Source organism: Lacerta agilis, chromosome 10 (genome assembly GCF_009819535.1).
Source record: "Lacerta agilis isolate rLacAgi1 chromosome 10, rLacAgi1.pri, whole genome shotgun sequence".
Lineage (NCBI taxonomy): Eukaryota > Metazoa > Chordata > Lepidosauria > Squamata > Lacertidae > Lacerta > Lacerta agilis.
This window is the reverse complement of record NC_046321.1, coordinates 37,239,202-37,266,298: the sequence shown is the minus strand read 5'-3', so window position 1 is coordinate 37,266,298 and position 27,097 is coordinate 37,239,202. Positions and strand designations below refer to the sequence as shown.

The following is a 27,097-nucleotide window of genomic DNA, read 5'->3' as shown; positions in this document are numbered from 1 at the left end:
TGGTTAAGAGCAACAGCATTCCTGACAGATGCCAAGTTCCCAAGAGATGCATGTGCATTAAGATAAACGCATGTGCAATACATATAATACACAGTTTTCTCATTGCTAGTAAAAGGGTTGAGTAACAGCTCCACCAGGTGGTCAAAGGCAGGGTAAAATTGAGGGAATTAGGCAGGTCCCACAATTCAGTTTGCTCCTGCCTTCATCAAAGAAGTCATCTCCTTCTCTTTTTCTCCTCAGGCTAGCTTTTTGCCTGTTTCCCCATCCATTTTCCCCCCCCCCCTCTGTCTCTGATTGGTCTGGTAATTTTTCACTTTGCCTTTTAGTGAACCTATTTCTTCCTTAGTGCAGCTTTGCAGTCCTCTCCCCCCCCCCCAGTCCACCACCACCCTTTTCCTTATTGGAAATCTTCCCACCTCTTTTCTTTTCCTGTTTACTCTGTTCTTTCTATTAAAAAAAGAAAGAAAAATAAAAAGCCCTTCCCTCGCCCTTCTGTTGTCACCTCTCCTTCCCTCCCCATATTCTGGCTGGCTATTTTGGCATCAGAGGATGGATAGTGGTGGGAAGCCTTCTCTTAGCTTATTTGGTAAGAAGCCTTTTAAGCTACTTCACATCCACCTTCTTACACTGCTTCAATGTCTGTAGCCTTTGTACCAGGAGGGTATGGCATCCAACAGACCTCCTAGTGTGGCCTCTGGGAGCTCTGGCTGTATTGCTATATTGACTTCCCCCATGTTTCTCTCTGCCCGTTGTCCTGGACTATAGTCTGTGTATTGATAGGCTGTTCAGTAACTCTGCTGTCCATTCTCTATGGCTCAAAGCAGCACAATCAGAGAGAAATGGAAGAGCAGGTGGTGACAATTGTCATCTTATCCTTATTGTGAGCTTTCCTGGGGCATCTGTAGAAAACAGAAAGCTGGACTTAATGGGACTTTGGATTCATTCAGATTCTTATGCAAATTATAATGTTTGGGTATGAAGCGACTGCTAAATTCTCAATTTTCTGCACTCCACCATATTTGCCTGCCACTTTAAAGCCCCACAGACCCAAATTATAACGTAACCATACCCCAAGTTTGCTGACATCTGCTATATATTCTCTTTGAAAAGCATTTCTCCATTTCAAGCACAATATGGAGCTGTTTTCTAGGTACATAGTGAGCACTATCCTGAACTCAGATTAGAAAGAAGGCGACCCAGGCTATTTGCATGTTTGTATTCTTTTATGAAGTCTGTCTGTGTTGATGTCTGAAAGTTTGCATGAAGGGAAATTAGATTCTGGCAGGTACCCAAGTCTTGTGGCTTTTATCGAAAGGAAGGACTCAGGATTAGCTTTCGATATATGTTGTGCTGTAGACAACTGGTGTCTGAGTACTTTGCTGGACCAGTGCTGTCAGGTAATGGCTCAGAGGGCTGTTCTGCTATAATCCATTACAGTTATGAATGTTTATTCAAGCAGTTAAATAAGTTGTGGCCACAGTTTAACCATACCAAATGTGTGCTGTGATTTATTCATCTACTGTGTCCACACCAACTACTTTTCTCTAATATGAGATAATCGGAAAAGTGTGGGCATGATGCTAGAACATTTTGCAGCCAAGGAGAACTGGCAAAACGTCAAAAGATTACCAAGTGTAGAGAATGCACAGTCTTAATTAAGCAGTAGTCCACAATGTATCACTCTGGTTTTAAACACCCATGGTCACAAAGTGTTATTTGCTATGTCTTGACAAGATAGGAACTGTGTTCCTCATTTTACTTTGATCTTTGAAGATGCAATATTTACCCTCTTAAGCCTGTAATCCTAACCCCTGGCCAATAGTGGCTGGGCATGATGGATTAGCACAGCAATCACTGAATCCACAACCCCACCACTCACGCCACTCAGAGTGAAACATGGTGATTTTTTTTAAAGCCCCTTTCCTGCACTAGCACTCAGACTGGTGCTGCAAAGATGCCTAGTTGGAGCCTAGTGCTATCATGTGACTGTAACAAGGCACACTTCATAACTACAGGATCATGTGTGTTACCCCCCCCCCCGGCCGCATTTCAGGGTTTTCCACTGGCTACTGTCAGTGGAGGGTGGTGAAGCAAGGCTGGGCTGGGCAGAGGAACACTTCCTCTCCATCCAAATGCCCGCCAGCACAGCAATTCACAGATTGGATTGGTCTGTAATTCACAAATACTCTGTCATAGTTCTTCCCCCACAAAAAAAACCTATTTCAACAAAGTTTAACCACTTAAAGGTTTCACTAAAATCAAACAATATATAAATTTTACCAAGGGCTTTTGACTCATTTTACATTACAGTGCTAAGCACTTTTTCTAGAGCCAAGCCAACTTATCTTTAATGGCACATCATCCAAATAATAGGGTTTAACATTCTAGTCTAAATCATATGTAATTCCCGTTTCTGTAACCAGTGCATAATATAATAAAATACACATTTGCTCCATAAGAATAAGCCATAGAAATAAAGGCATAGATATTTCAGTACAGTTCCGCTGATTTCAATTCCCTACAGGTATTGATCGAGTGGGAAAGGTCCATACAGTTGGCCCCACACACGTACTGGAACTATTATTCACAAACATGTAGTTCGGAACAATGGTGGAGACTTTTTCACACCATCGGGTTTATGTGTGTGAAGGGAGTTTAATATGTTTAAATGGAGACACACCATGGGCATTATCCAGGTGTTGTTGTCCATAGGAGTGTGCTACATGTACAGTGCTGTGTCTGAAAATCTCCCATATCCAGATGATTGAAGCATCTGTCACGGATGCTTTAGCTGAGATTTCTGCATTGCTGGGAGTTGAACTAGATGACCCTTGGGACACTTCCAACTCTACGATTCTATGATATATTTCAGGCATGTCCAACAGGTAGACTGGACGTCTGTGGTAGATCACCGGTAGATCAGTGGCTCCCCCAAAGAAGCTAAAAAACTTTGGCTCCCCTAAAAAAGCTCAACATCTTTGCCCTGCACCCCTAAAATGACCTGAACCACCAAAAATAGGGCTTTCCTCCCTAAAAAAAAGAAAGCTCAATGTCACTTTCCTCTTCCCTAAAGAAGCTCAACAACTTTTACGTGAACCCCCCAAAACAGGGCTTTCCTTCCTAAAAAAAAAAAAAAAGCTCAACAAAAAGGGGGTAGATCACTGCCAGTTTTTAACTCTGTGGGTAGATCGCAGTCTCTATTGAGATGGGAGGCAGTAAGTAGAATCAGCCACCTTCCCCCTGAGTAGCCCACAAGCACACTCACCATGCGTTTGATACTTCCCACACTTCAGGTACTGGATGTAATGGAAGTTTTGTTGTTGTTTTTTTCCCTCCCAAGGTGAGAGGTGTTGTCATTGTAGCACCTTTTTGTATGGGCAAGGGGATGTAGAATTATGATAAATGTATGGAAGCCTGTTTTCATCGAGTGGATTTGACAAGTAACACACTTTATGCAACACATTATTTGAAAATATTTATTATAGGTCTTCTTTAAAATTAGCACCAAATAATAGGATGCTTATAATTTCCAATTTGGAAATAGACACCATTATTCAACATCATCGGCAGTCTCAACTGGTTGGTCTAGTTATAGAATATGTAGGCTGGGCCTACTCAACAGAAAGTGCAGCTTCCAGCTAAAAGATTCAAATATTATTTTAAATATACAGATTTTAATTGGCATTTTGCTTTACCATGGAAACTAGCCCAGAGAATAATTGGGCCATGGAATAATTGTTTAAGATATGTCACATAAATCAAAGTGATTTCCTTTCTTTTTAACTCTTTAATGTTAGTAATAGTATATTTTCCCTTGATAATGTAAAACCTACATAGATCTTTTTCCACCCATAATAAATGGCTAAAAGGCGAATACTTCTTTTAGGGAATGAGTGAGCAAGATCTGACCTTTTGATTTTAACTTGTTCTTGTCGTCTAGACCCAGCTGTGCGCCTGGCGTTGTTCAAAAACAATGAAAATAAACATCCCCCTGTGAAACCACCAAAGAAGGCACAGGCTGCAAAAACTGGTTACTTTGAAGGTATGCATAGGAGTTTCATTTTATGTTTGACTTTTTTCTCAGATCTTTCAAAATTATGAAAGTCATTCAGCTGTATGGATCAATTTCCTTAAAATACTTCTTTTTAGGTTGACAATGACAAACACTTTAATTCAGATAATGCAAATCTGCTGTCCACCCCCCCTCTCTCTCTTGAACACACACACACACACACACACAAACACACACACAGAGAGAGGGGTGGGGAGTACCCAGGTGGAAATTTTAAACTTCAGTTTATCAGAGAGCCTAACAAAGTGATATCTTCATAGAAAATATATTTCCTTTATTTCTTGAATGTTTGGAATCACAGGAGGCAGGGTGGAATTTAACATCAGCAGCAAGTACACATATGTTATCTGTTAAAAGGGTTGCTAGTTTTGAAAGGGGATGCCCTAGGAAGTGAAACAATTAGAACACTTTTTCATTTTTGTTAAACTGGAATATATCACAGTAGTGAAAAAGTATAAGGAATGAGACTACAAATACATAGTATGTTTCTTGACTGCTTCTTCTCATTTTGACTGAATTATTAGTGTTAAAATAAATCCTGAAACAATAAGTAAGAGAAATAATATATACAAAATTGTATCTGGCTACTAGATATGCAAGGGTTTTTTACTGTATTCATAATCATATGTGGTTAACTTGTTTTGTTATTTTCATATTGCACACATTTGTGTTTCATATTTTTAGGATTTAAATATTCTTCTTCTAGTAACAGATAGAAATTGTAGTGGGGGAACATTTAGTACCTGTACTAAAAAGTCCAGTGAATGGATCAGACTAAAACTACCGGTAATTTTAGCTTAGATTTATAATATGCCAAAATAATTATTTTGAGCTGACATCCAGTTCTTGCCTTGCTTCAAATTTTCCATACTTTAGGTTTTGTAGGATGATAGCAGCAAAACTCAGTAGGAGAATAGAGACAGCTGGGCAGGCATATTTATCCTGAAGAGTTTAAACAATGTGTGATATATTTATTTATTTATTTATTTATTTATTTATTTATTGTCTTATATAAATATTGCATTTTTCTCACTTTAAGCTGAAATAAATTTCCAAAGAAGTAATTGAAAATTTGTTTCCTTAAAAGGCTACTCAAAACTTCATGAAAAACTATTTATTATTGTTTTCCACATATTTACCCTTATTTTTCAGATTCTGTGCACATCTATGCCCTGTTGCAAAGCAGGATAACATGAATTCATTGCTTTGTTTTTTTAAGACAATGCTTGTTTTTTCTAGATTCTAGAAAATAGTATAGTACACAAACTTCTAACTAGGGAATTGACACAACAGGAAAGTATAAAAGCAAATTATTTCCGTAGGTATCATTCTCTGACAAGGACATAAGAAAGAAAGTGGTATCCGTGGCTTTAAATCCACATAGTTCCTGTGCACGTGCAGACTTTTCAGTATGCAGAAATAGCAATAGAAGTCAATGCAGCAACCTCAATATAAACTTGTTATACTGTATGGAACAGTATCCTTTTGTCTGGGAGATGCTCTTACCATGGCCATTTCTTTTCACATTGTTATGCAGTTTAGTTCAGCATATACAGCTTCTTATGGTAAGCAAGCATCATACACATGAAATGCATTGTTCTTTAATGATGGGGAAATGATGGGGGGGAAACATCTGTGGTGTTTGTTTGTTTTCAACGTATTGTCCAATTAGTGAATTATGAAACATTTTAATAATGGATAGAAAGGATGCTTGTAACCCAGTTTACTGGGTCAATGAGATCCCACTTTAATAATAGTTTGTATTGCTTAGATACTGGTCTGATTTACACACAACACTAAGCCAAACCATGGCTTATTTTGAAAGAGTGTGTGAGTACTCAGATTCAAAAACATTACTCCTTCACTCCTCCCCAAGTCCTGCTGCTGTCATGCTGCCTGGAGCTAAACCATGGTTTGGCTTAGCATTACGTCTGAACGTGGGCTTGTGGTTTGTATCACCCTAATCAAACCATGAGTTGTAATTCTTGGTTTACCATTCGTATTTTGCCTGGGGGACACAAATGGTGAGCCTATAGCTGCATTCCAGGAAGCATGGCAGCAGCAGAAGTAGCAGCAATTTTTCCACTGTTCATTCGTTCACAATTCACTATAATTTGGCTTACTTTTAACTGTAAACTGGCCCATTGTATTCTTTATGCAAGGAAATAGAATTTTCATTTCCAAAGTACTTATCTTCCTCATCCTTTTCTTTCAAAGGTGAGGTCACTGGTCGTGACCAGAGATGAGGCCTTTTCAATTGTCTCTCTTTGGAATGCTTAGTGCTGCATCTACCGGTATATCTTGTTACTGGCAAATGAAGACTTTTTTATTCACCCAGGCATTCTTGATCAGTGATCTGTCTTAATTTTTATATTTTATTCCTTTAAGTTGTATGTAGACCACTCTGGTGGTTCTGTTTTTTTAGAAGCTGGATATAAATATTTAAAATGAACGTAATTATTTTTTAAAAATAAAAAAGCTTATTCTGGATAGGCAAGATTGAAACACAATGGAAGCTGGATATAAATATTTAAAATAAACGTAATTATTTTTTAAAAATAAAAAAGCTTACTCTGGATAGGCAAGATTGAAACACAATGGAAGGATCAACTCCTTTATTGTTGGAGAATATATGAAGTAGCAGAAGTGAAGAGAAAGGGTTTTACAACTTTTGTATAGTCCTTTGGGGGGTCAGTAGTGACCCCATCAGCAAAATACAGCTAATTTTGGAGGGAATACTTATTCAGGATATGTCAATTACATGTGTGAGATCCTACTGTTTAACTAATAACTATGTGTATACATATGCATTATATACGTAATCAGACTTTGATGTTGCTGGATATGAAAATGCACCACAAATATGTCATGTACTGCATCTTTTTTACATTTGTTAGAATAGGGGAGGATAATCATCATAATGAGAAGCACATTGCAACCAACAGTTATAGAAATGAATTTTCTGTGAAGATCTTCACAAAGAATTTCTGACAAATCCCAGCCATCTACTGTAACAGCACAGATAGTACTTGAAACAATGCACCAGTGGCTCACTAACAGCTAGATATAGATGCCAAGTCATACTGTACTTCCACAGTCTTGACCTCACATTGATTCAGCTAAAGCTGTTTCAATGTGTATGGTAAGCAAGCAAAAATGCCATATGGGGTGTAGTGCAAAATGTTGTGCAGATAATATTAATTATGGGAAAGGCATGCTTTTACCATAATACCAGGTTCGTACTGATCTCATATGATGGAACATCACAGTTTACCATTTCACCAGCACTGTTACTGCCCCATCTGTTATTTAGCTCCATTCATTACCAGTATAAGATCCACAGCTAAACTTGGTATCATTGACACATGACACAAATACCGGTACACATTTAAAGACATAAAAGCTGCTGAATATTTTATATCTCTCTGAGTGATGTACAATATAAAAACAAACAATATCATAAAAATAAATGTACAGTCTAAAATCAATAAAGTAGCAGTATAAAAGCATGCAAAAATGGGGGGAATTCGGGTGATTCAAGTTCACAGACACACACGGGGGGAAACAATCTATTTTTTGAATTCCGCTTCTGGCCTGGTTTTGAACTTAAACAGCTTTGGTTGCCTTGGTAGACAATCCAAGCTGGGAACTTAAGAGGGGAAATAAGTCCTGGTAGGTTGTCCTGCTCTCATTCAAGACCACTGACCATGATATCCTTCTGGACTGACTGGCAGAGATGTTTTGTAGTGATTCTGGTCTCTCCCCCCCCCCCCAGAAGGTACTGTTGGAGGATTCCTGTTCAGTGTGTCATTGGTGTATGGTGTCCCTCAAGGATCAATTTTGTCCCCCATGTTGTTCATTGCCTACATGGAACCACTGGAAGAGGTATTCCAAAAATATGGAGTATATTGTCATCAATATGTAAATGACACACAGTTCTATTTCTCCTTTCATCTAATATGAAGCAGGCGGTTATGGTTCTGAACTCATGATGGGGTGGTATTGGGCTGGATGAGGACTAACAAATTGAAGCTCACTTCAGATAATGCATGTGGTTCTGGTCAGGAGAGAGCTATCAGTTGGTAGCTGGGTCAGAAGAGCCTTTACTCAGCTTAGGCTGACATACCAGCTGTGCCAGTTCTTGAGGAAATCAAACCTGGTTTAAGATGAAAAACCACACTTTATACTCTGAGCTCCATGGAAGAAGGAAAGGATAAAATGTTAATAAATAAATAAGTTGATGTTTTGGTAGTTGTATGCTATACAGATATTTTAATCTCTCTTGCTCTTAAATTGAACTATGCAAATATTTAGCCTCCTGATCAGAAAATATAATCATTTTCCTGGGGGGGACCACAGTTTGCTTGGTATTCTAAGAATTTCAACATTTGTATTTTCAAAGCATCTAACCCGTCAATGACTGCACTGTCTTCCACAGGCAGACTTCTGCTTACATGTGGTTTTTAGGATTACATCTGCAGCAGTGCTGCATTGCTCTAACAAAGTTTTTGCTTGTTTGTTTTTGTTTTTCACATCCGAGCTTTTAAGAACAACAGATCTGTCCTGCTAGATCAGGTCAAAGGATAGGCTACATGTCCATTCCCAAACATTTAGCTGACCTTGAATTTAGTTTATTTACTTACACTAGCCTCCTGCCAACTGGCACCCTTCAGATGTTTTGGCCCGCAGTTCCCATCAGCCCCTGGCATCTAGAAAGCACCTGGTTGGCAAAGGCTGGCTTATACTTTCTTGTTAAGACAAATCACAGTGCCTTAGGTTCACGATACAACAGAAATAGAGCACGAAACCCATTTGCTTTATTTGCAGTTTGACAGCAAAACAAACTCCCTCAGAAGATGGTGGGCACTCCTTTAGAGGTTTTTCAATAGAGCTTGGATGACCATCTGCCAGGCATTCTTTAGCTGTGATTCCTGCACTGCAGGGGATTGGACAAGATGACCCTTGGGAACCATTCCAACTCCAAAATCCTATGAGTCTATGATAACTCCTTGGCAAGACATGAGTCTTGCTCTTTAGACAGAAATACCAACAACTGCCCATATTGTCAGTGAGAAGAAGTTACTTAAAATTTTAAAAGGAGTGGAATCCTTAGTACATTTGCACCCAGTGATCTTAAGTACAACAAGATAGAGATTGAAGACTTGAAGCAGATCTGAACCTAGGATTTCTTATAGTGATCTACCCAGGACAGTGGGCATGTAGATCCTAGAACTTTCTCCAGAAACTGAAGGCATTAGAACAGTGGTTCCAGAACTTTTTCCCCACATGGACCACTTGAAGATTGCTGAGGGTTTTGGAAGACCATTTGCTTGCTTGCTTGCTTGCTTGCTTGCTTGCTAACTTACTGTTGTAGTAATTGCTTTTTTAAATATTTATATTTTATTGAAAATTTTCAGTAGAGAAATAAGGTGAAAAGGGTGAAGTTAAAACAAAAGGAAAAGAAAGAAAAGTGCTTGAAACTGTGGTACAATACAATATATGGGTATATAGGTAGTATGATCTAATGAGTATAAACTGTTGTAGCAATTTTAATATGTGTGCTAGATGTTGTTTTTTATTGCTTCATTTATTTCCTATATTGTATTTTATAGTATTACAATTTGAATTCCATAGAATATAATTTAAATTCAATATGAATATTTAATATGGACTCAGACTAGCTGAATGGTGGTTTGCAGACCACAATTTGGGAACCCCTGCATTGGACTGGCAACATAAGAATACTACCAAAAGTCTTGACTTTTTGTTTTGCCTGAACCTTCTGCCTGATGAATGTACATATGATGGCATCTTCTAAATGTAGACCATTGGAATGAGACCATTCTCATGTTTTACTGATTTTCTAAATCAGATGAAAGGAGCTTGTGCCCTTTAAATATATTCTTGGATATGTTGTAACATCTTAAAGGAGCTAGGCCACTGTTTTAGCATGTTTTTGTGCTATTTATTTGAGCTAAAGCTTTCTGGGCCTGTGTTAGTACCAAAGGTCAGCCCTACAACATGTGAAATCTCAGATTAACTTTCTCATACCTCTGAGGAAGCAAAACCAACCCCCACATGTCTCAGATTAGTAAGGTTCACCCTTTCTTTTCATGAAACAGTTTGGGTTTCTCTTGAATTTAGGGCTCCAATCTACCTTCTCTCTTTCTAATAACATTGGCTGCTAGAATTCTAAGCACTCTTGTTTTTATGCATTTATGATCAACACCTGGGGTTGGATTTACAATATAAATATCAGTATCTCTGGACTTTTTTCATAGAATGCTATGGTTGTTTTTTTAAAAAATATGGAAAGACAAAAAGTATCACTAGTCTAGATTTTACATTATCTTTGGATGTTAGTTTTTTGTTTCATTTTGTTTTTTTAGAGAATGTATGAGATGACCCCAGCAACACTTATTCAGGTGATTTGAAAGTAATATTTAGCCATATTGGTTGTCTTTTATAAATCAATATGCATCATTTCATAAAAGTATCATTGGTATCACTTCAAAGAGCAAATAAAGGTATTAGGTTGTATCCAACTAATTTCTACTCAGGGAAGACCCATTGAAATCAATGAACCTATGTTAGTTATGTCTGTTAGCTTCAAGTATGTCTGGCATTGGATATAACACATTATGGCTGCTTTCAGCTATTGTTTTCAGACATTAATAACTAGACTTCCTAAACTATTTTATCTCCTCCAAAAGCAGAACTTCTTTTTGAATCTTCAAAATCTAATTTTACTTAGAGATGGTTCACAAAATCTATAACATACAATTAGCTACTGGAAACTGCAAGAAATGCATTCTTTGTTGATTCCAGATCTGTGTGCCAAATTGCATGAAACTGGCCATTTATAATATTGCAGTGGCAGCATTTCTATAAGGTTTAAGATCTGTGCCTCAGAATGTGATGAAAAGTGTTTTTAAAGAAACCTTCCAAGACAGAAGGGAATCTTTTACTCAAGAATCACAGTCCTGTAGCTTTGTTTCTTATTATCTAGTGTGAGCTCACACAACAGAGCCCTGCACATTGAAATATTTTCTCATTTTAAGGAATTAATGGCTCTCCACCAGCCCTTTAACATGTAAAATGAGTAGGCTACTTGTGTCCAGTACATCCAAAAAGAGCCAGGATAAAATAAACATAAGGAGTTAGATATCTTGGAAAAAATCTGTCATGGGTTTGGGTTAATCATCTCCAGAAGAAATTCAACTTGATGCCTGAAATGTAAGACTTCTTGGAGAACGCAGCAAAGCCTGCGGCAGTGTTGATCTGAAGGAGTGCTCTCCATGGGTCAGAGCTGCTTTGCTGGCAGAGTGCAAACCCAGTTCACAACAGCAGTGCTCTCAAAAGTTGTAAGACAGCAGGGTCCAAACAGTGCACACACTGGAGCTTCAGTTACATAGTTGAAGTTGTCTGCTTTCTCATTGTTTAAAACAAAATTTAAAAATAAAATCTGTGCCTGATTTTCTAATCTGGCTGTGAATAATAAATATATATTCAGATAGATATTATTAGAGAATAAAAAAGAAGTGTAGTTTAAGCACCAAGTTCAAAGTGAAGTAATGAAATATCATCATGGTATGCTAGAGGTAATAGTATAAAACTGTATTGTGGTTTGAGGAAAAAGTTATTTTAATCAGTGCTCTAATACAATGGTTCCCAACCTTTAGGAGTATGAGGACCCCTTTTTAACCTCAAAAATGTTTGTGGAGCCCTACATGCTAATTATTGTAATTTAAGGCTCTCTGTTTTGGAGTCTCACACATTTGTCTATAAAACAGGTAGTTGTGCTCCTTGTTTAAAATTTTATGGGACCATTTATTATCTTTACTGGTGATGCAGTTAGTGATCTTAGTACTGCAGCCTTAGGATTACTAGGTTTTTTGCAACAGCATTTTCATTCTTAAACACTCCCCCCCCCCCGATCAGCTCAGTGAAGCTTATAGGTGCCTGCAGACCCCACTGACCTTTGCACTTAGTTGTTTTCATGGGCAGGATCCACTTTCCTCAAAGAGGGGAGGACAACTAAATGTCTTAGGCTGTGCAGCACTTCCAACCGGCCCATAAAAGAAATGAAGTCATAAGTCATAAAAAGTCTGTTACAATGTGTCAGGGGTGAAACTTGGGCAAAAGGTAAATATGGGGGAGAGAAAGGGCTGACCCAAGACTCTCAAAGTACTGTAGAGGCTAATGAAAGACCAAGAAGAAAGGGTGACTGCAACAAATATAGGAATTAGAGGTTGCTGTTTGACTGCACTGGGCCTGCAAAAAACAATGCTAATACAGATGTAGACTGGGAAAGATATCTGCTTAAAAGACTTATTGGAAATGGAATGTCTTCCTATGCAGAAAGGATAGATAGATAGATAGATAGATAGATAGATAGATAGATAGATAGACAGATAGACGGACAGACAGACAGACACGCTATAGTTGGACGATGAATTGGTCAAGTCTTCCTTGTTAGTATTATGATATTTAGCTTTTAAATTCAAAACCAAAATAAATTTGCCTGCTATGGTTCTTTCCTATGTTACTGGCTAGTGACACAGAAGTACCAGTACTTCCATGTTTGAGAATAAGGGATAGCACATGCAGCCTAATTGTTTTCATATTTATAGGAATATATTAATTTAGTGTGTCTTATTCTCTCAGCAGTCTACATGAAAACACATCAGAGAAGTCACAGGATTGTTCACATGTTCTTTTCTACATTACATTTTCAGATATCAGACTTGGGGAATGCTCCCATACCTCTTGTTTTATAATGTGGTAGTTGGCTTTCAGATGGATGAGCAGTATAAAGATGGTACCTCTCATTGTCCCAGGAATCCAGGATCAACTTGCAAAATTGTGTCTGGGAGGATTCATAAGATTAGTTAAATCAGATTATCTATCTTAATTATAGTAGCATATCAGCCAAGCTAAGACAAAGACTGCTTTCAGGTGTAGTAATGTCCACTGAATGAGCACTTCTATCAGCACTGAAAGCCCAGCATGCATACTTCTGCATTTTGCAATGGCTCCACCGTCAAATGCAAGATTGGGCATGCTTACTCAGAAGTAAATCCAGTGTTGCCATTCCACTTGCAAATGTTTTTTGATCCAGCAGAAGTGCCTACAAGAGAAGGCATTTTTGTCAGTTTCTAGTGCAGCCCTCTATACTATTCTATGGTGTTCCAGACAGTTTCCCAATTGTCTGGAGCTTATTTTTAAGTGTGGGGGGGGGGGAGACTGTAGCAGAAAGTAGACAGCTTTCTGCCTACTCTTCTCATATACTAGTAGAGGTCTACTGGATCAAACAGAATGGCAGCATTTGATGTCACCCACTAGGTCCAGTGGAACTTACTCTCTTAATCAGTTGCCAGCAATCCTAAGTATACTTAAGCCAGAAGTCACATTTTAAAAAATGAATCATGCTTTTTTATTTTTCAGTAAACAAGCTGCTATGTTCATTGGTAGGAGTGTATGTGGTTTTTCCTGCTACTATAAATCACAATTTTAAAATTTAAACAAACATTGTAGATCAGGCAATACAAAATATTTGATTTTGATTGTTTTGAATGTACTTCCTTTTTCACCAATTTGTTCCTCGTGGTATGAAGTTCAGTGATTTTTCCATACCCCCACACAAAGAATAGATGGAAGGGAAGGAAGAATGTTAAAATATTTTATACTCCATAAGGCAGTCATTTGGAGAAATAAATCGCTGAGTGCTGAAGCATTTCGAATCCTTTTCATCTGACCAGTCGGTGACCTGATAACTATTTCCTGCCCCTAAATAAGGTTGTGACCTAGGTCTTAGAGTGCAAAAGACAGATAATTTTAGTAACAACTTAAATTCAAATAGGTTTGGTTCAGGGGAGAATGTGCAGGGGACAGATAAGGAAGGATAGGGTGTTTGGCAAGAAAGATTGAATTAAGTATAATGTTTGGACTTCTTAAATACAAATTCTTAAATTCTTCTTAAATACAAATAAAAATGTCACTGTATTTTTTCTCAGCTTATTCATTGTCTTTCTTCCTACACTCTGCACAGTCTCAGTGAATGAAGAAATGCTTTGATTAGTTATTTTAAATCCTTTTTTTCCCACATAAAGGTCAGTTATGGAAACGCCAGCTAGAAAACTGAGGGCCAAAGTAGAAAGGACACCGTTCGTGCAGTTAGCAGTTCTTTAAATGGTGAGGCAATCCAGACCATCATCCTATTGCATGGAATGAGGGTGGATTGGAAACCTGCGCCTGCAATTTGTATTGGAAGAAAAGCTCCTGTTTGTGGTAATAGGACACAAATAGCAGACATGTAGGGCCATGGATGGAACTGTAGCAGGAGCAATGGGTTAAATTCTCATTACCACCCACACCAGCACATGGGGTGAGGTCATATCTGCTATTTAGTTTTTAAAACTATTCACACCCAGTTGCTGATTATGTGAATGGTGTCTTGTCAAGTTTGGCCGCAAATATACATTCATATTTAAGAAAGACATATAGTTCCCAATACATGAAGTGGAAACCTACTGTAGATCTAGTAATGTAGATTGGTAACCCTAGCATTCGTATTAACTATTATTTGGCATTCATAAAGAAGGTAGCTAAACAGTAGTTTAAAAGTGGAACTTCCAACACTCTTTTAATCTGCACTGTGTGAAGCATGGTTGTGTGAAATGAGAATTTTAATCTGCATTGGAGATTGTGGATATAGAACTATGATGTGGATGCTGCACTTAATCTAGAATGGAAAGCTATATTCTTGTGTGTAAACCTTAATTATTTCACGTAGAAAGTGTTGGCAGATGGACAGGATATAAATGATGAAAATATATTTTGCAAACACATGTTGGTGTGTACAAATTCTCAAACAGTTAATATATTATTGAGATCTTATTGCTGCCATTGACATGTTGCTGCTGCTGAGATTGTGTCATTTATCATCCCACTGACTTGATCTGTGGTCTGTTTTAGATACACTTACCCTGTGACCATGCAGCAGAGAAAGAAATATCTGCCTCCCACTTAAGAACACTTAACTTCCTCCAACATGCTTAAACTGACACATCCTTGCATTTTGCATAAACTGGAACATCTTTGTATTCAGCAGTGATCAAACATGGTCAGCATTGTCTTCTTTGGTAGTGCTGATCATCTGTTCAAACACATTTGTACAGCGAATGGTCAGCTGACCATCTGTCAGGGAATGCATCCAGTGTGGCTCATGTTTGGGTACTAGATGCTGTGTCTTTACATGACCCAATCCTGATCTTGTTTGCTAGAACAATCCTCCTATGTTGTACTCCTACCTTACCGCTTAATATGCTCCTTAGTACCTACAATAATGTTAAGTGAATGAATTAGGACATGGACAGTCCTTATATGGGCATATCATAATGTGATTGACTGCAAGTTTTAGGGGGGGGGGTCTGACTTTTCTATTCCCCTGGATGGTAACTATATCATTATGAAGGACTAATTGTCCTAATGAGGTCAGAGAGCTACAGCATTCCCAAAAGGTTGTTTCCTTTTGACATAGTTTTTAATATTGAACACAAGCTAATGCTCTTTCTTTTTCTTTTCGTTACCAATAAAGTTGTGGAACACCCACATATTATAATTCCTTTTGATGATGTGAAATGTTATTTTAAACAAAACACTGTGAGAAGATTGCAAAATTGAAGCCTAGATATTGAAAATGTGGTGCTGTTAAATAAAAGGAACAAAGGCATATACCTTTACACTTTTCAGTTAATCTGCACAAATAGAAAGTAAGTACACTAGATTTAGAAACTTTTATGAGAAATTGTAGGCCTGGTTACAAATGATTCAGATTTTTAATAATGGGATTGTACAGCAGTATAACCCCTTGACATTTCTCTAATAAGTGCTAGTGCATGTATTATATCTAACTTACGCTTCCCAAATTAAAATTGTTCGCATTGGAAACTATTAACATGTGCAGTCTTCAAACTACTAGCAAGTCATGCCAAATCAACTAGTTCATTTGCACCTGAGCAGCCTTTATGGCCACTATCTACAGATCTTCAACATAAGAATATGCACTTAAAAGGTGTAACTTCTGCTGCTGAACCCTTTTCATTGATTGGCTGTTATATTTTAATTGTGGTTTAACATAATTGTTGTAATTTTTATACTGATCTAAGGTCCTTTGGGGTCAATATAAGGGCAATCTAAAAGCAAAATAAATAGATAAATAACAAAAAAACCAAACAAACCAGAGAACTAGCAAGGTCAGCTTTGACATCCATCGCATGTTTAAGGGTGGGGAGGATAAGGAAGACCTGAACTGACTTTGCCTCTCCAATCTGGTGATAAGACTTTCAGCCCTTAGTGTGTACTATCCATTTGTTACAGCAGGGATGGGAATCTTGTGGCTATCCTAGATGTTTTTGGAATCTGTCTCCTGTCAGCCATAGCCAGCATGGCCAATGGTTACAGAGGGGCACAGGTTTCCTGTGTTGGGAGATGCACACATGGACCCTAGTCCAACATGGATCATCTTATGGCAGGGTTTAACCTGTCTAGCACGGCTTTCCAAATATGAGGGTATCTGACCCCAAATGCAGAGTATCAGATCCAGTTCTATGTGCAGAAGCCTGTTTCCATATGTGGATTGTTTGTGCTATATCAGGCCAACTGTCAATGAGGTCCATCGCAAAATATATTGAATATCAACCATGTTTATTGTCCTTTTTCCTCCACATCACTAAGACCTTAACTGCAGATACACATTTCTTTTTAAATAGTTACCTAACAATTGTGCAGATGGTGAACAGTCCATAATAGTAAGGAAATATTCCTTACTGAAGTGAATAAATTAATCACAAATTCATATATTTTGAATTGTCAGCTTGTGTCAAAGTGGAAACAAAGAATATTCATTTAAAAATGTATGATGCAGGTAAGAAAATTAAAAAGGAATTAAAGAGAATATATGGTTTATGCTGTCAGGAAAGGTTTCTTGTTTAACCTACAGATGACCTGGCCTTGTTTGTTCAGATGACAGCTCTAAAAGTGTACAGGGAATATTCTCTTGTAATACAATGATTTGCCGCAAGCCCTGACCTCAGTGACTGTCAGGGAGCAGGTCTGAATTGGCCCTTTCTCTGATATCGTGACACTGCTTCTGTTGCCTCGATTGTGACCTCTGATTGAAAGATACCCCTGGGACTTCTATATAATAAGCATGACTCCTGACTCTTAGCCAGGTCTGCTTTTTTAGATTTTTGTCAGACTTTCCTAGTAGTCCAGGCTATATATGCTACAATTTACTTGAGCTGTCACGGTGCTCTGTAACCGGTGCGCTCTTTGAAATTGAGGAGGTTTTTAAATCTGCATTTTGCAAATAGAAATATATCATAGTCATCTAATATATAAACAACTTTCTTGTTAGGTATCCATTGCAAAATGCATATTAAGATTTTAATGTGTGTGTTTGTTTGTTTTTACTTTTTCCTCAAATACTGCATTGAACGCAATACCTGTACCTTTAACAGCAGTTATCCAAGTATTACAGTTCGAATGTTGCTAAATGCATCTTTTTTTGCATCCATCCCCTCTGGTGCCATGAAAAGTATCCAACTTACTCCACTGTCCATTGTAAATCTTTGAGTATAGTATATCTAACCACATTGCCTAAGTAGGAAATTACAATGTTTTAGCTGCGCTGCCACTCATTCATTGTTTAACCTTGTATCATAAAGTGCTTCTTTCTTGCATAATGAAAATGGTTCCATTATGATTTTCTGCAACTTTTTCTCATCATGACTCCTACTTCCACCATATGTGCTCCAGTTTCACACTCCCTTTGGCTCTTCCACCACAACAGCCAAAGAATGCAAGGCATAGACAATACAAATATGGATGCTCTGGTGGCTCTTAGTATATGCTTTTGTTGCAAATCATAAAACTGGCAAGTAAGTGTCATTGGGCTAGTTCAGACATACATTCCCTTCTTGCTAGACCATAGCATACCCCCTCCCTTTGCCTCCTGTGGTCTAATGTCTGTTCACTAACCAGAACCAAAAATCTATTCAAACCATAGTAAAATGACACTAAACCACAGTTCCCTCTTACATAAAGGAAAACTGTAGCTTAAACCAACCAGAATTGGCATGCCAGTGAGGGGAGAATGAGGGGGGAGCCCATGTTTCTGGTGATTACTCACAACTTTCTAGGTCATGATTTATCAAGCTGCACTGCGGTCAGTTTGGCATGAATGCTTTCTTTATCAAAGAAATTATATTTAATAAACAGTTATATTTCAGTCAAGTCTTTATGCTTTTCAACTGGTTCACTTATGCTTTGGCTGTTCCTGCAGGTACAAGAGTCTTTCTGGGCCTTTGGGATGGATACACTACAACATGGGCATTGTTATGTGTAAAGAAGCAGCTCCCATATTTTTCTGTTTTAATGAGACCCATGATCTCTGAAATTTCAACATGAATATTCAAGATCAGGGATCTATCCACAGATAATATTCATAAGTTTCCTTGCAAGTACACTGCATTTTTTTTGTTTACTCAGACACAGGAGTGACTCCTGAAAGTCAAAAATGTGTACCGTTGCAAAATCATTTGCACTACATGCTTTGTACGTGAAGTATCCACAAATTTTGTTTTAACTTGTGGATGGCTAACATGTGGCCCTTCAGATTCTTTGAATTCTAGCTCATAGAATTGGTCAGGGATGGTCACAGGTTAGCTATTCCTGGTTTAATTATACATTAACATATATTGGACTTATGTGAGTAATATTTGTAATAAACGCAAATGATGTGCATATATATACTTTATTGTAATTGTCCCTTTTCACAGTATGCTGTATTGACCCTGAAAAATTACCATATTTTTCCATCTATAAGACGCTCCCAAGTTTTTGACGTTATGTTTTAGGGGGGAAACCAAGTCTTATATACAGAAAAATACAGTAATTTAGAAAGTAAAGGTACAATAGAAGAAATATACTGAGTCGATCTGATTTTCCTTTTTATATAAGCACTTTCCTTAATGTATGCTTTGTTTTCTAAGACTTCAGCCTGGTACAAATCATTATGATCAAAGTATAAGCCACTTACCTTTTTAAGTAAAAATCCAAATTACTATGCATTGCTTTCAGACCACAAATAAGATTGCCATGATACCTGTCTTCCATTTTTCTTAATGCAACCTCAAGCCAGTTTAAAAAAAAACCAAAAACCTTGAACATTAGATCTGAATGCTGGCACAGAGTTAGAGAGATCTGAAATTCATCCAGGATGCATGGACTGAATGACTACTTTCTTTATTAATCTTACCCTGGCAGCAGTAGTACTGATGCTTTGTGTGGGAGGTGAATTATACTTATAAATCAGAAAAGTTAAACAGTAGTTGAATTTTTAGCATTTGTTCAGTCTCTAGCATATATGCCCATTTTACTCAACCCCTTTTTACACAGTCACATTATTTGGTCATTTTATTAACTATTTAAGTTCCAGAAAATATTTTTACTACTATAGGTTTCTATTTAACTGTGTGTCCTATGTCACAAAATACCAGTACAGTGGTACCTCTGGTTACAAACACTTCGGGTTACAAACTCCGCTGACCCAAAAGTAGTACCTCGGGTTAAGAATTTTACCTCAGGATGAGAACAGAAATCACGTGCCAGCAGCAGTGGGGGGGCCCATTAGCTAAAGTGGTACCTCAGGTTAAGAACAGTTTCAGGTTTAGAACGGACCTCCGGAACAAATTAGGTTCATAACCAGAGGTACCACTGTAGTTAGAATGGTGTTGAACAATGTTTTTCAACCTATATGCTGGAAGAGTTAATTTCATGATAGAGGCAGCAAAGCAGGCCCTCTTCACTGCCACCATAAGTAGGCATACGTGCGCTAAATCAGCTGCACTTTTATTTGTGAACTGGTTGACTTTTCCCCACACAGTTCCCCAGTATGCCAGGGGGCTGAATGTGCTTCATAGCATCAGAGGGGATGCTATGAGGCAATTATGTTGCTAGCCCTCTGCATTTCAGCACCATACAGTGAGACAGGGGCCTTGACAGGATCGCCAGCTCTGTCCACTGGAAAATTTCCAGAAAATTAAAGAATCCATTGAAGTCCATAAGACTCTTGGGAGACTCCATCTCAATTGGTCTCCCACCCCTGCAGGGGAAAATTGATAGAGTTGCCCTAAAGTTCAACAGGAAGTGGTCTGACCATGACAGTGGAGTCATAGAGCCATCAGCACCCCAATTCCAGACCACCAAATCCAGGAAATGTCCTGCCCTGTGGATCAGGTCAATGTCCACATGAGACATCACTTTGTTATACTGCATTTTCTGTGAAAGTGCAGTTTGTATATATTTAAATAGAATAAATAAATAATGAATTCTCAAGCTGGATCAGAGAAAGTAGCCTTGCAAAGGCATGGGCAATAGACCTAGTGTTCTCCAGCACCGTGCCAGAGACTGCCTCTACCAGCTCAGTCAGGGAGGCTACTGGTCAGCTGGCTGTGCAGAACAGAAGCAGCATCCGGTCTCTTTTGGTCTGGTACCAGATACAAGCTCCAAATGCCAGGTCCCAGATGGAGAGGTCTTCTGGTGAGTCACTGTAAGAACGGCATTTGATCATTTAGTTTTTGAGATGTAAAATCAAATGGAAAGACTATTATGATTTGGTTTGAAATCTAGATGTCTGTTGTTCAGTGTGGTCATGGTCACATCTTAAAATACTAGATTAAAGCAAATGTTCCAAGGGTTTGTCTGTTTAGATGCATTCATTTAGGGCTGTTGTCACCAATGAGCTATTTAAAATGCAGCACGACAGGAAGCTATACAGTGGTGCCCCGCTAGACGAATGCCTCGCTAGACGAAAAACTCACTAGACGAAGGCATTCGTCTAGCAGAAGGCTGCCCCGCAAGACGAAATTGTCTATGGGGCTGCCTCGCAAGACGGGGGGGGGGGAATTTTCCGTCTAGCGAAAACCGCGGTTTGCATTGCCGCTTCGCTAGACGAAGAAACCGCTAGACGAAAATATTCGCAGAACGAATTATTTTCGTCTAGCGGGGCACCACTGTATTGTTAAATAATTGGTGTTGTGACTGTTGACGAACAATTCTTTAGTTAGATAGTCTTGCCGGTTAATACCCCAGAATAGTCAGCTGATCGGAGCAAATGGTTATGAGATAGTTGGGAATACTTTTGATTGGGATACCAACTAAGAGGAGGGGGCAGAGGGGTGTTTGTGTGTGTTTGTGTGAACATGAGACAGAAGGGGAAAGCATGCTGTGAGTTGGCATCTCTGCAAATCTGATGTAGGTTACCAGATCAGTTTTGCCTCCACTTAGGGTTTATTTGTATATTTGTAAATAATTATTTGTAAATAAAGCCAACATCATAATGATACAATAAGTCTCGGCACTCTTATCCAAAGTAAACCAAGCCCATTTAGCATTGCCTATGCAACTTTTCACCACTGGGGAAGTGGGGAACACAATACAAGATGACTAATATTTAAGCCTGCACATGGGGTATATTATACTTCTAAGCTTGCTAGCTTTTCTTCTTTAGTAAATACAACCCAATCCTGTGTATGTTTACTCAGAAGTAAGTCATTCTAGAGCTTCATTCCAAGAGAGTGCATGTGGTTGCTGCCTTAAATGTCCGTGTATTTTGTTACTCTGTTAACAAAAAGACTGGGAACGTTCCCAAAATGTCTTGAGACAGAACAAGCATTGCTATGAAAATGTTGTTGCTGATGGCAAGAGAGAGAAAAAAATTAAGAGCAGGTTAAAGGACAAAGAATATGGTTTCTTTTTGCTCTAGAGAATCGAAGTGATCACAAAGGGTACTTTCCCATGGCACATAATCATCCCAAGGGATTACATGCTCCAACAGATCATCCTGATAATACATAGATTTTAGGAAACAGGTGCTGGAGATATGACTTGATTACATTCAGTGCTCCAAGTTCACAGTATGAAAAATCAGGAATGAATTTGGAAGTTCATTCCACCACCTTACACTAAGTGTTTCTACACATCACAAAATCAGCCAGAAGAGTCAGGCTTTTCTGGTCTGAAAAGGCCAGAAACAAGAGTCTGCACTACATATAGAGATCTTTAACATATAATATCACATATTCCAATGTGAATTTCTTCTTTCTAAGTTGACTTCTACCAGCTGCTGTGAGTTGGTAAAGTAACTTTTTGAGTGTCTGCTGCATTTCTGAAGCAATGTCTGCACAGGAGATTACCTCACTTCTGTCTGGTACTGTATTTGGTTCACACATGTTTGGATGTGATGCTCTTTTCTTTCTGTTACTTCTGTATTGCAGATTCATCTTTTTTTTTGTACATGTACTGAGTTTGACCAGGATTTAGTTTCTGATATCAGAAGCTATCCCCATCTCCCTCTACTTTTTTTTTTAACATCTTCGTAGAACTGCAATTACAACACTTTCTAAATAAGCTCTGTCACCGCAGTCCATCATCTACATCCTACATCCCAAGCCACCCCAATGCAGAGTCCATCTTATTTAGCCATGGCCCAGGTGCATGTGAAAAGTAGAAATGATGTCACTCAAGGGCACAAACATAAAATAGGAAGAAGCAGTACAGAGTAAGGTCCTAGATCCCTTGAGAACAGGACAGGATCAGGAGATAGAAGCTCATCAGTAGTAAGGTTGGTGGGTAAAAGTTAAAGGTAAATGACCCCTGGATGGTTAGATCCAGTCAAAGGCGACTGGAAAGAAGAGGCAGAGGGCCAGGTCTGAGTGCTAACCACACCTTGGAACCAGCTAAGGCTCCTAGAATAAAACTGACCAATAAATACTCAGAAATGGCACCGTGGGCATATAAGGAGGCAGCGATTCCTGTCCATCCAGTGTTCATTGCAATCAGAGCTTTCTGTTCTGTTACAGTTAGGCTTCTGTTAAAACCTGGGTTGTTTGTCTTCCTACCCGCTATGGCTGAAAGCCTGAAACAAACATAATTACGTGCAATTAATTGTGCAATTAACTTCAATGCATTTCAGTGAAAAGGAAACACAAAAACTATGCAGAAAATAATGAGATAATTTGTGTAATGTTTGTGGATTAAAAAAGAAAGCAGCAAAAACTAATGCCACTCATATTTGCTTGCTTCATTTCCATTCTGGACTTCAGGCAAGCATGAGAGTTGTGGCAATCCTCTGCCATCCCTAGGCAGAAGACAGAGTTAAACCCCAGCTATTTAGTGCCCCTACTAGGAGGGGACCTGCCCTTTGGAATGTTTTTTGGGGAAATACTGTGTGGATACAATCAAAGGGAAGGCAATTATAGAAGCTTATTTACATACCTGTTTACTTAACTGGTCTTTTCTAGTAGTCCCACTAACCTTCCACAGACACATTTTGTACTTTCTGTTTCTATATGGAGCCTTATTTTGCAGATATTCTGTGTGCTACAAAGTACAGAGAAAGAAAGTAAGGGAGAAAATACAGGCTCTGTTTTTTTTCTGTTTTTACTTACCACCTTATCTGCTCAATCCTATGAATATTTATTAAGAAGTCTTGTTGAGGCCATTTTGTCTTACTGCAACATAAACCTGCATAGCATTCTGCTGTAAATCAGTGCTGTTTATTTGACATTTTTCACAACAAAAGGTTAGAACTTGAAAATATCTCTCATCCACAGGTAAGGAAGAAGCATTTCCTTATGGTTCCGCAGAGAAGATGGAAAGGAACAAAGAACGTACATACCAATGGCTTCATACACAGGTTTGGGATTTTGAAGCAACTAGCCCCAGAAATGAAAAATGGTGAGATCATTGCCTTTAAATTAGATTTTTGGATTGTAATAACACATCATGTAACATGAAACCCATCTTAATTGTTGTAAAACAAATATGCTTTTTTTGCCAAAGGCCAGATTGCCAAGTTTCAAACACACTCCCGTTGAGAATTAATTTAATAAATTCTGCATCTCATTCTGCCACAAACCTTAGTGAATTGCTATGACATGCCAGCATGCAATATCACTTCATAATATCCATGAATATTTTTTCTGTCAGAAACCCAAATAGTTGTATTTATGAAAAATGCAGGAAAACATATATTTTTCTTGTATTCTTCAAGTTACAGAATGCATTCAAAATCATTGTAATTTAATAGCTAACCAGGTACATTAAATAGTGCACTGATATGCTGAGACATGGCAGATGGTATTTTGACCTAGGCATGGGCTAGAGTGGGCAATATATCTTACAGAAATACACAAGGAAAAAGGGAGCAGAAATAATACAAAGCTTTTGATTGTTATTTTAAAAAAATAACAAAATTTCAGGTCTGCACATTTGAGGAAATGCTTCCCTTTAAACTTTAATGATTTATCTTTGTGTAAGTGGTGGTTCTTCAGAAGTCAAAAGAGAGTTTCTCTGAGGATAGTTATCAAGGCTGTCAGGCAGATGACACCTGCAGATGTGAGGCAATTCTGCCCTCAGATCAGGAAAAAACAACACTCCTCAGAGTTTTCCTGTCAGTGGAGGGACAGCTGAATGACAAAAAGTTTACAGGTGGGCTTTTTAAAAACATTGTCACAATTAATAAAGATGCTAAATTACAAGAGACAGGATCCAATTGGCAGAATATCAGAGAAACTAGTACAGTCATACCTCGGGTTACAGACGCTTCAGGTTGCTCGTTTTCGAGTTGCGCACAGCGCCGAACCTGGAAGTACCGGAACGGGTTATTTCCGGATTTTGGTGCTCGTGCATGCGCAGAAGCACGAAATCGCGACCCACGCGTACTCAGATGCGGCGCGGGTTGCAAACGCTGCGGGTTGCAAACGTGCCTCCCGCACGGATCACATTCACAACCCGAGCATCAACTTTACACATAATTGTCATCAGCCCATAGCACACACAATTCTGCCCCAGGAAGTATTATAATGCAACACTACTGTCACGCAACGTGCTGTCCATAAGCAGCCTGGCAGTCCAAGGTTCTCTGTGCCTCCCAATTTTGATTTATTGTTATTTAACATCCTTTATATACCACTTACTTGTAATAATAGCTCAAAGAGCCAGTGTGGTGTAGTGGTTAAGAGTGGTAGACTCGTAAACTGGGGAACCGGGTTCCCGTCTTCGCTCCTCCACATGCAGCTGCTGGGTGACCTTGGGCTAGTCACACTTCTTTGAAGTCTCTCAGCCCCACTCACCTCACAGAGTGTTTGTTGTGGGGGAGGAAGGGAAAGGAGAATGTTAGCCGCTTTGAGACTCCTTTGGGTAGTGATAAAGCGGGATATCAAATCCAAACTCTTCTTCTCTTCTTCTCTAAACAGATCCCTCCCTTCCCTTACCTGCAAGCTATTTGTGTTGAGATCAGTGGTGCAGTGGACCCAGAGACAAAGTACCATGACTAATTTCTCAGTAGGGATGTTAATGTCATGATTTTGCAGGGCACTATCTGCCAATCCCATGCCACATTGAATTAAACTTTGGGAGTAGCTGCTTACCTAACAGCAATGGTAACCACATCAAGTGGAATCAGTGACAACAGATACTCCCCAAAATATTCTTATTTGGAATAAGATTGTATATTTCAATTAATTATGTTTAGGACTGAGATGCCAGACAACGTTAGAACATCATAGAAATGAATTTCACTTATATTGAATATTATTTAAAGCAACAATCCTCAAGTAATCATAGCATCACAGAATTGTAGAGTTGGAAGGATCATCTAGTCCAGCCCCCTGTAGTGCAAGAATATGCAGCTGTCCCAAACAGGAATCAAACCTGCAACCTTGGTGTTATCAGCGCCACACTCCAACCAACGGAGCTATCCAGGCTCTCATGATAGTCTTCAGCAAAAGATAGAAGTTCAATTCATAGTTTAACCTTTTAAACAATATTTTATATAATGATGAGGTTTTTCATATACAGGAGTACCATACTTACCCTTGAAAAATATATGTTTTTTAAAACCAGGTGAAAAGATAAAACCATAAACTATATTATTTTTAATCCTCATCTTTAGCTCTGTAAGTTAGCAGCGGGGCCCAGATATTACAATTTAGTTTTTATTTTATTCCCTGGTTTTAATTTTCATAAAAGCATTTAGAGAAGATAAATACAAGAGTTCTTTAGAATTAAGGTCAAATGTCATTTATGCAATCTCAGTTGTTTCTAACAACACACTCCTATATATGCCTACTCAGAAGTAAGCCATAGTTCAATTGGGCTTATTTCCAGATAAGTAGGTATACTGTTGCAGTCTAAATCATATTAAATCACTTCTGTAGATGTGTGTGGCACATTAATGTTAATAGCATTTGTTAGGATAATTTAGGTATTATGACTTACCCTACTTACCCTCAACTTGATGGCAAAACATCAACTGGAAATGAATCAGAAGCCGTGTGGTCAAATAACTGATAGACTTATCTAACCAAAACCAAGATTACTGCTATATAATAGACTGCTTGAATAAGATTGGATAATGATAGGTGTAATTTATACTCCTTCAATACACTAGTAAATTTGATAAATTTCTAGCTATTAAAGAAGTTGCATTTTGAGAATTTTATCTTAAACTTTCTGGCAATGAATGATTTCCTTATCTGTTTGAGCCAGATTGTTAAAAATAATATTCCTTAAACCCACTGAAAATAAGAGCCAAAATTATTAATGATATTTAGCTAAACATTTGACAACCTGCAGTTTCTAAGCAGTAGGTGTCATAAAGCCCAGTGCTAACTATCATAGAATTATGAAATTGTAGAGTTGGAAGGATATGTTTATCCAGAAGTCCCATTGATTATAGTTAAACTTGCCAACAGGTAAATATGTACACTTAAGGACAGGACCTAGTAATTGCCTTAAGCGTTTGTTTTGTATTGTTCTCAAACCGATATTTAGTTGGGGGTTTTATACTATTAAAATACTTTTAGCTGTGTTTATGATACCCATACATTGCCATGAGACGATTGTAAAATGCTCTCCATAAATTGTTTAATGGTAATATTTATGTGTGCCCAAGCA

At 38.3% G+C, this 27,097-nt stretch overlaps 1 protein-coding gene across 1 annotated transcript in view; it reads left to right on the top strand.

Annotated features, from left to right (window-relative positions):
- The window catches only part of LRRIQ1 (leucine rich repeats and IQ motif containing 1), a 95,933-nt gene that overhangs the window by 54,193 nt on the left and 14,643 nt on the right, over nt 1-27,097 (top strand). The window contains 2 exon segments of the mRNA XM_033162655.1: nt 3,941-4,042; nt 23,752-23,875. Of these exon segments, the coding sequence (XP_033018546.1) occupies nt 3,941-4,042; nt 23,752-23,875 (226 nt within the window).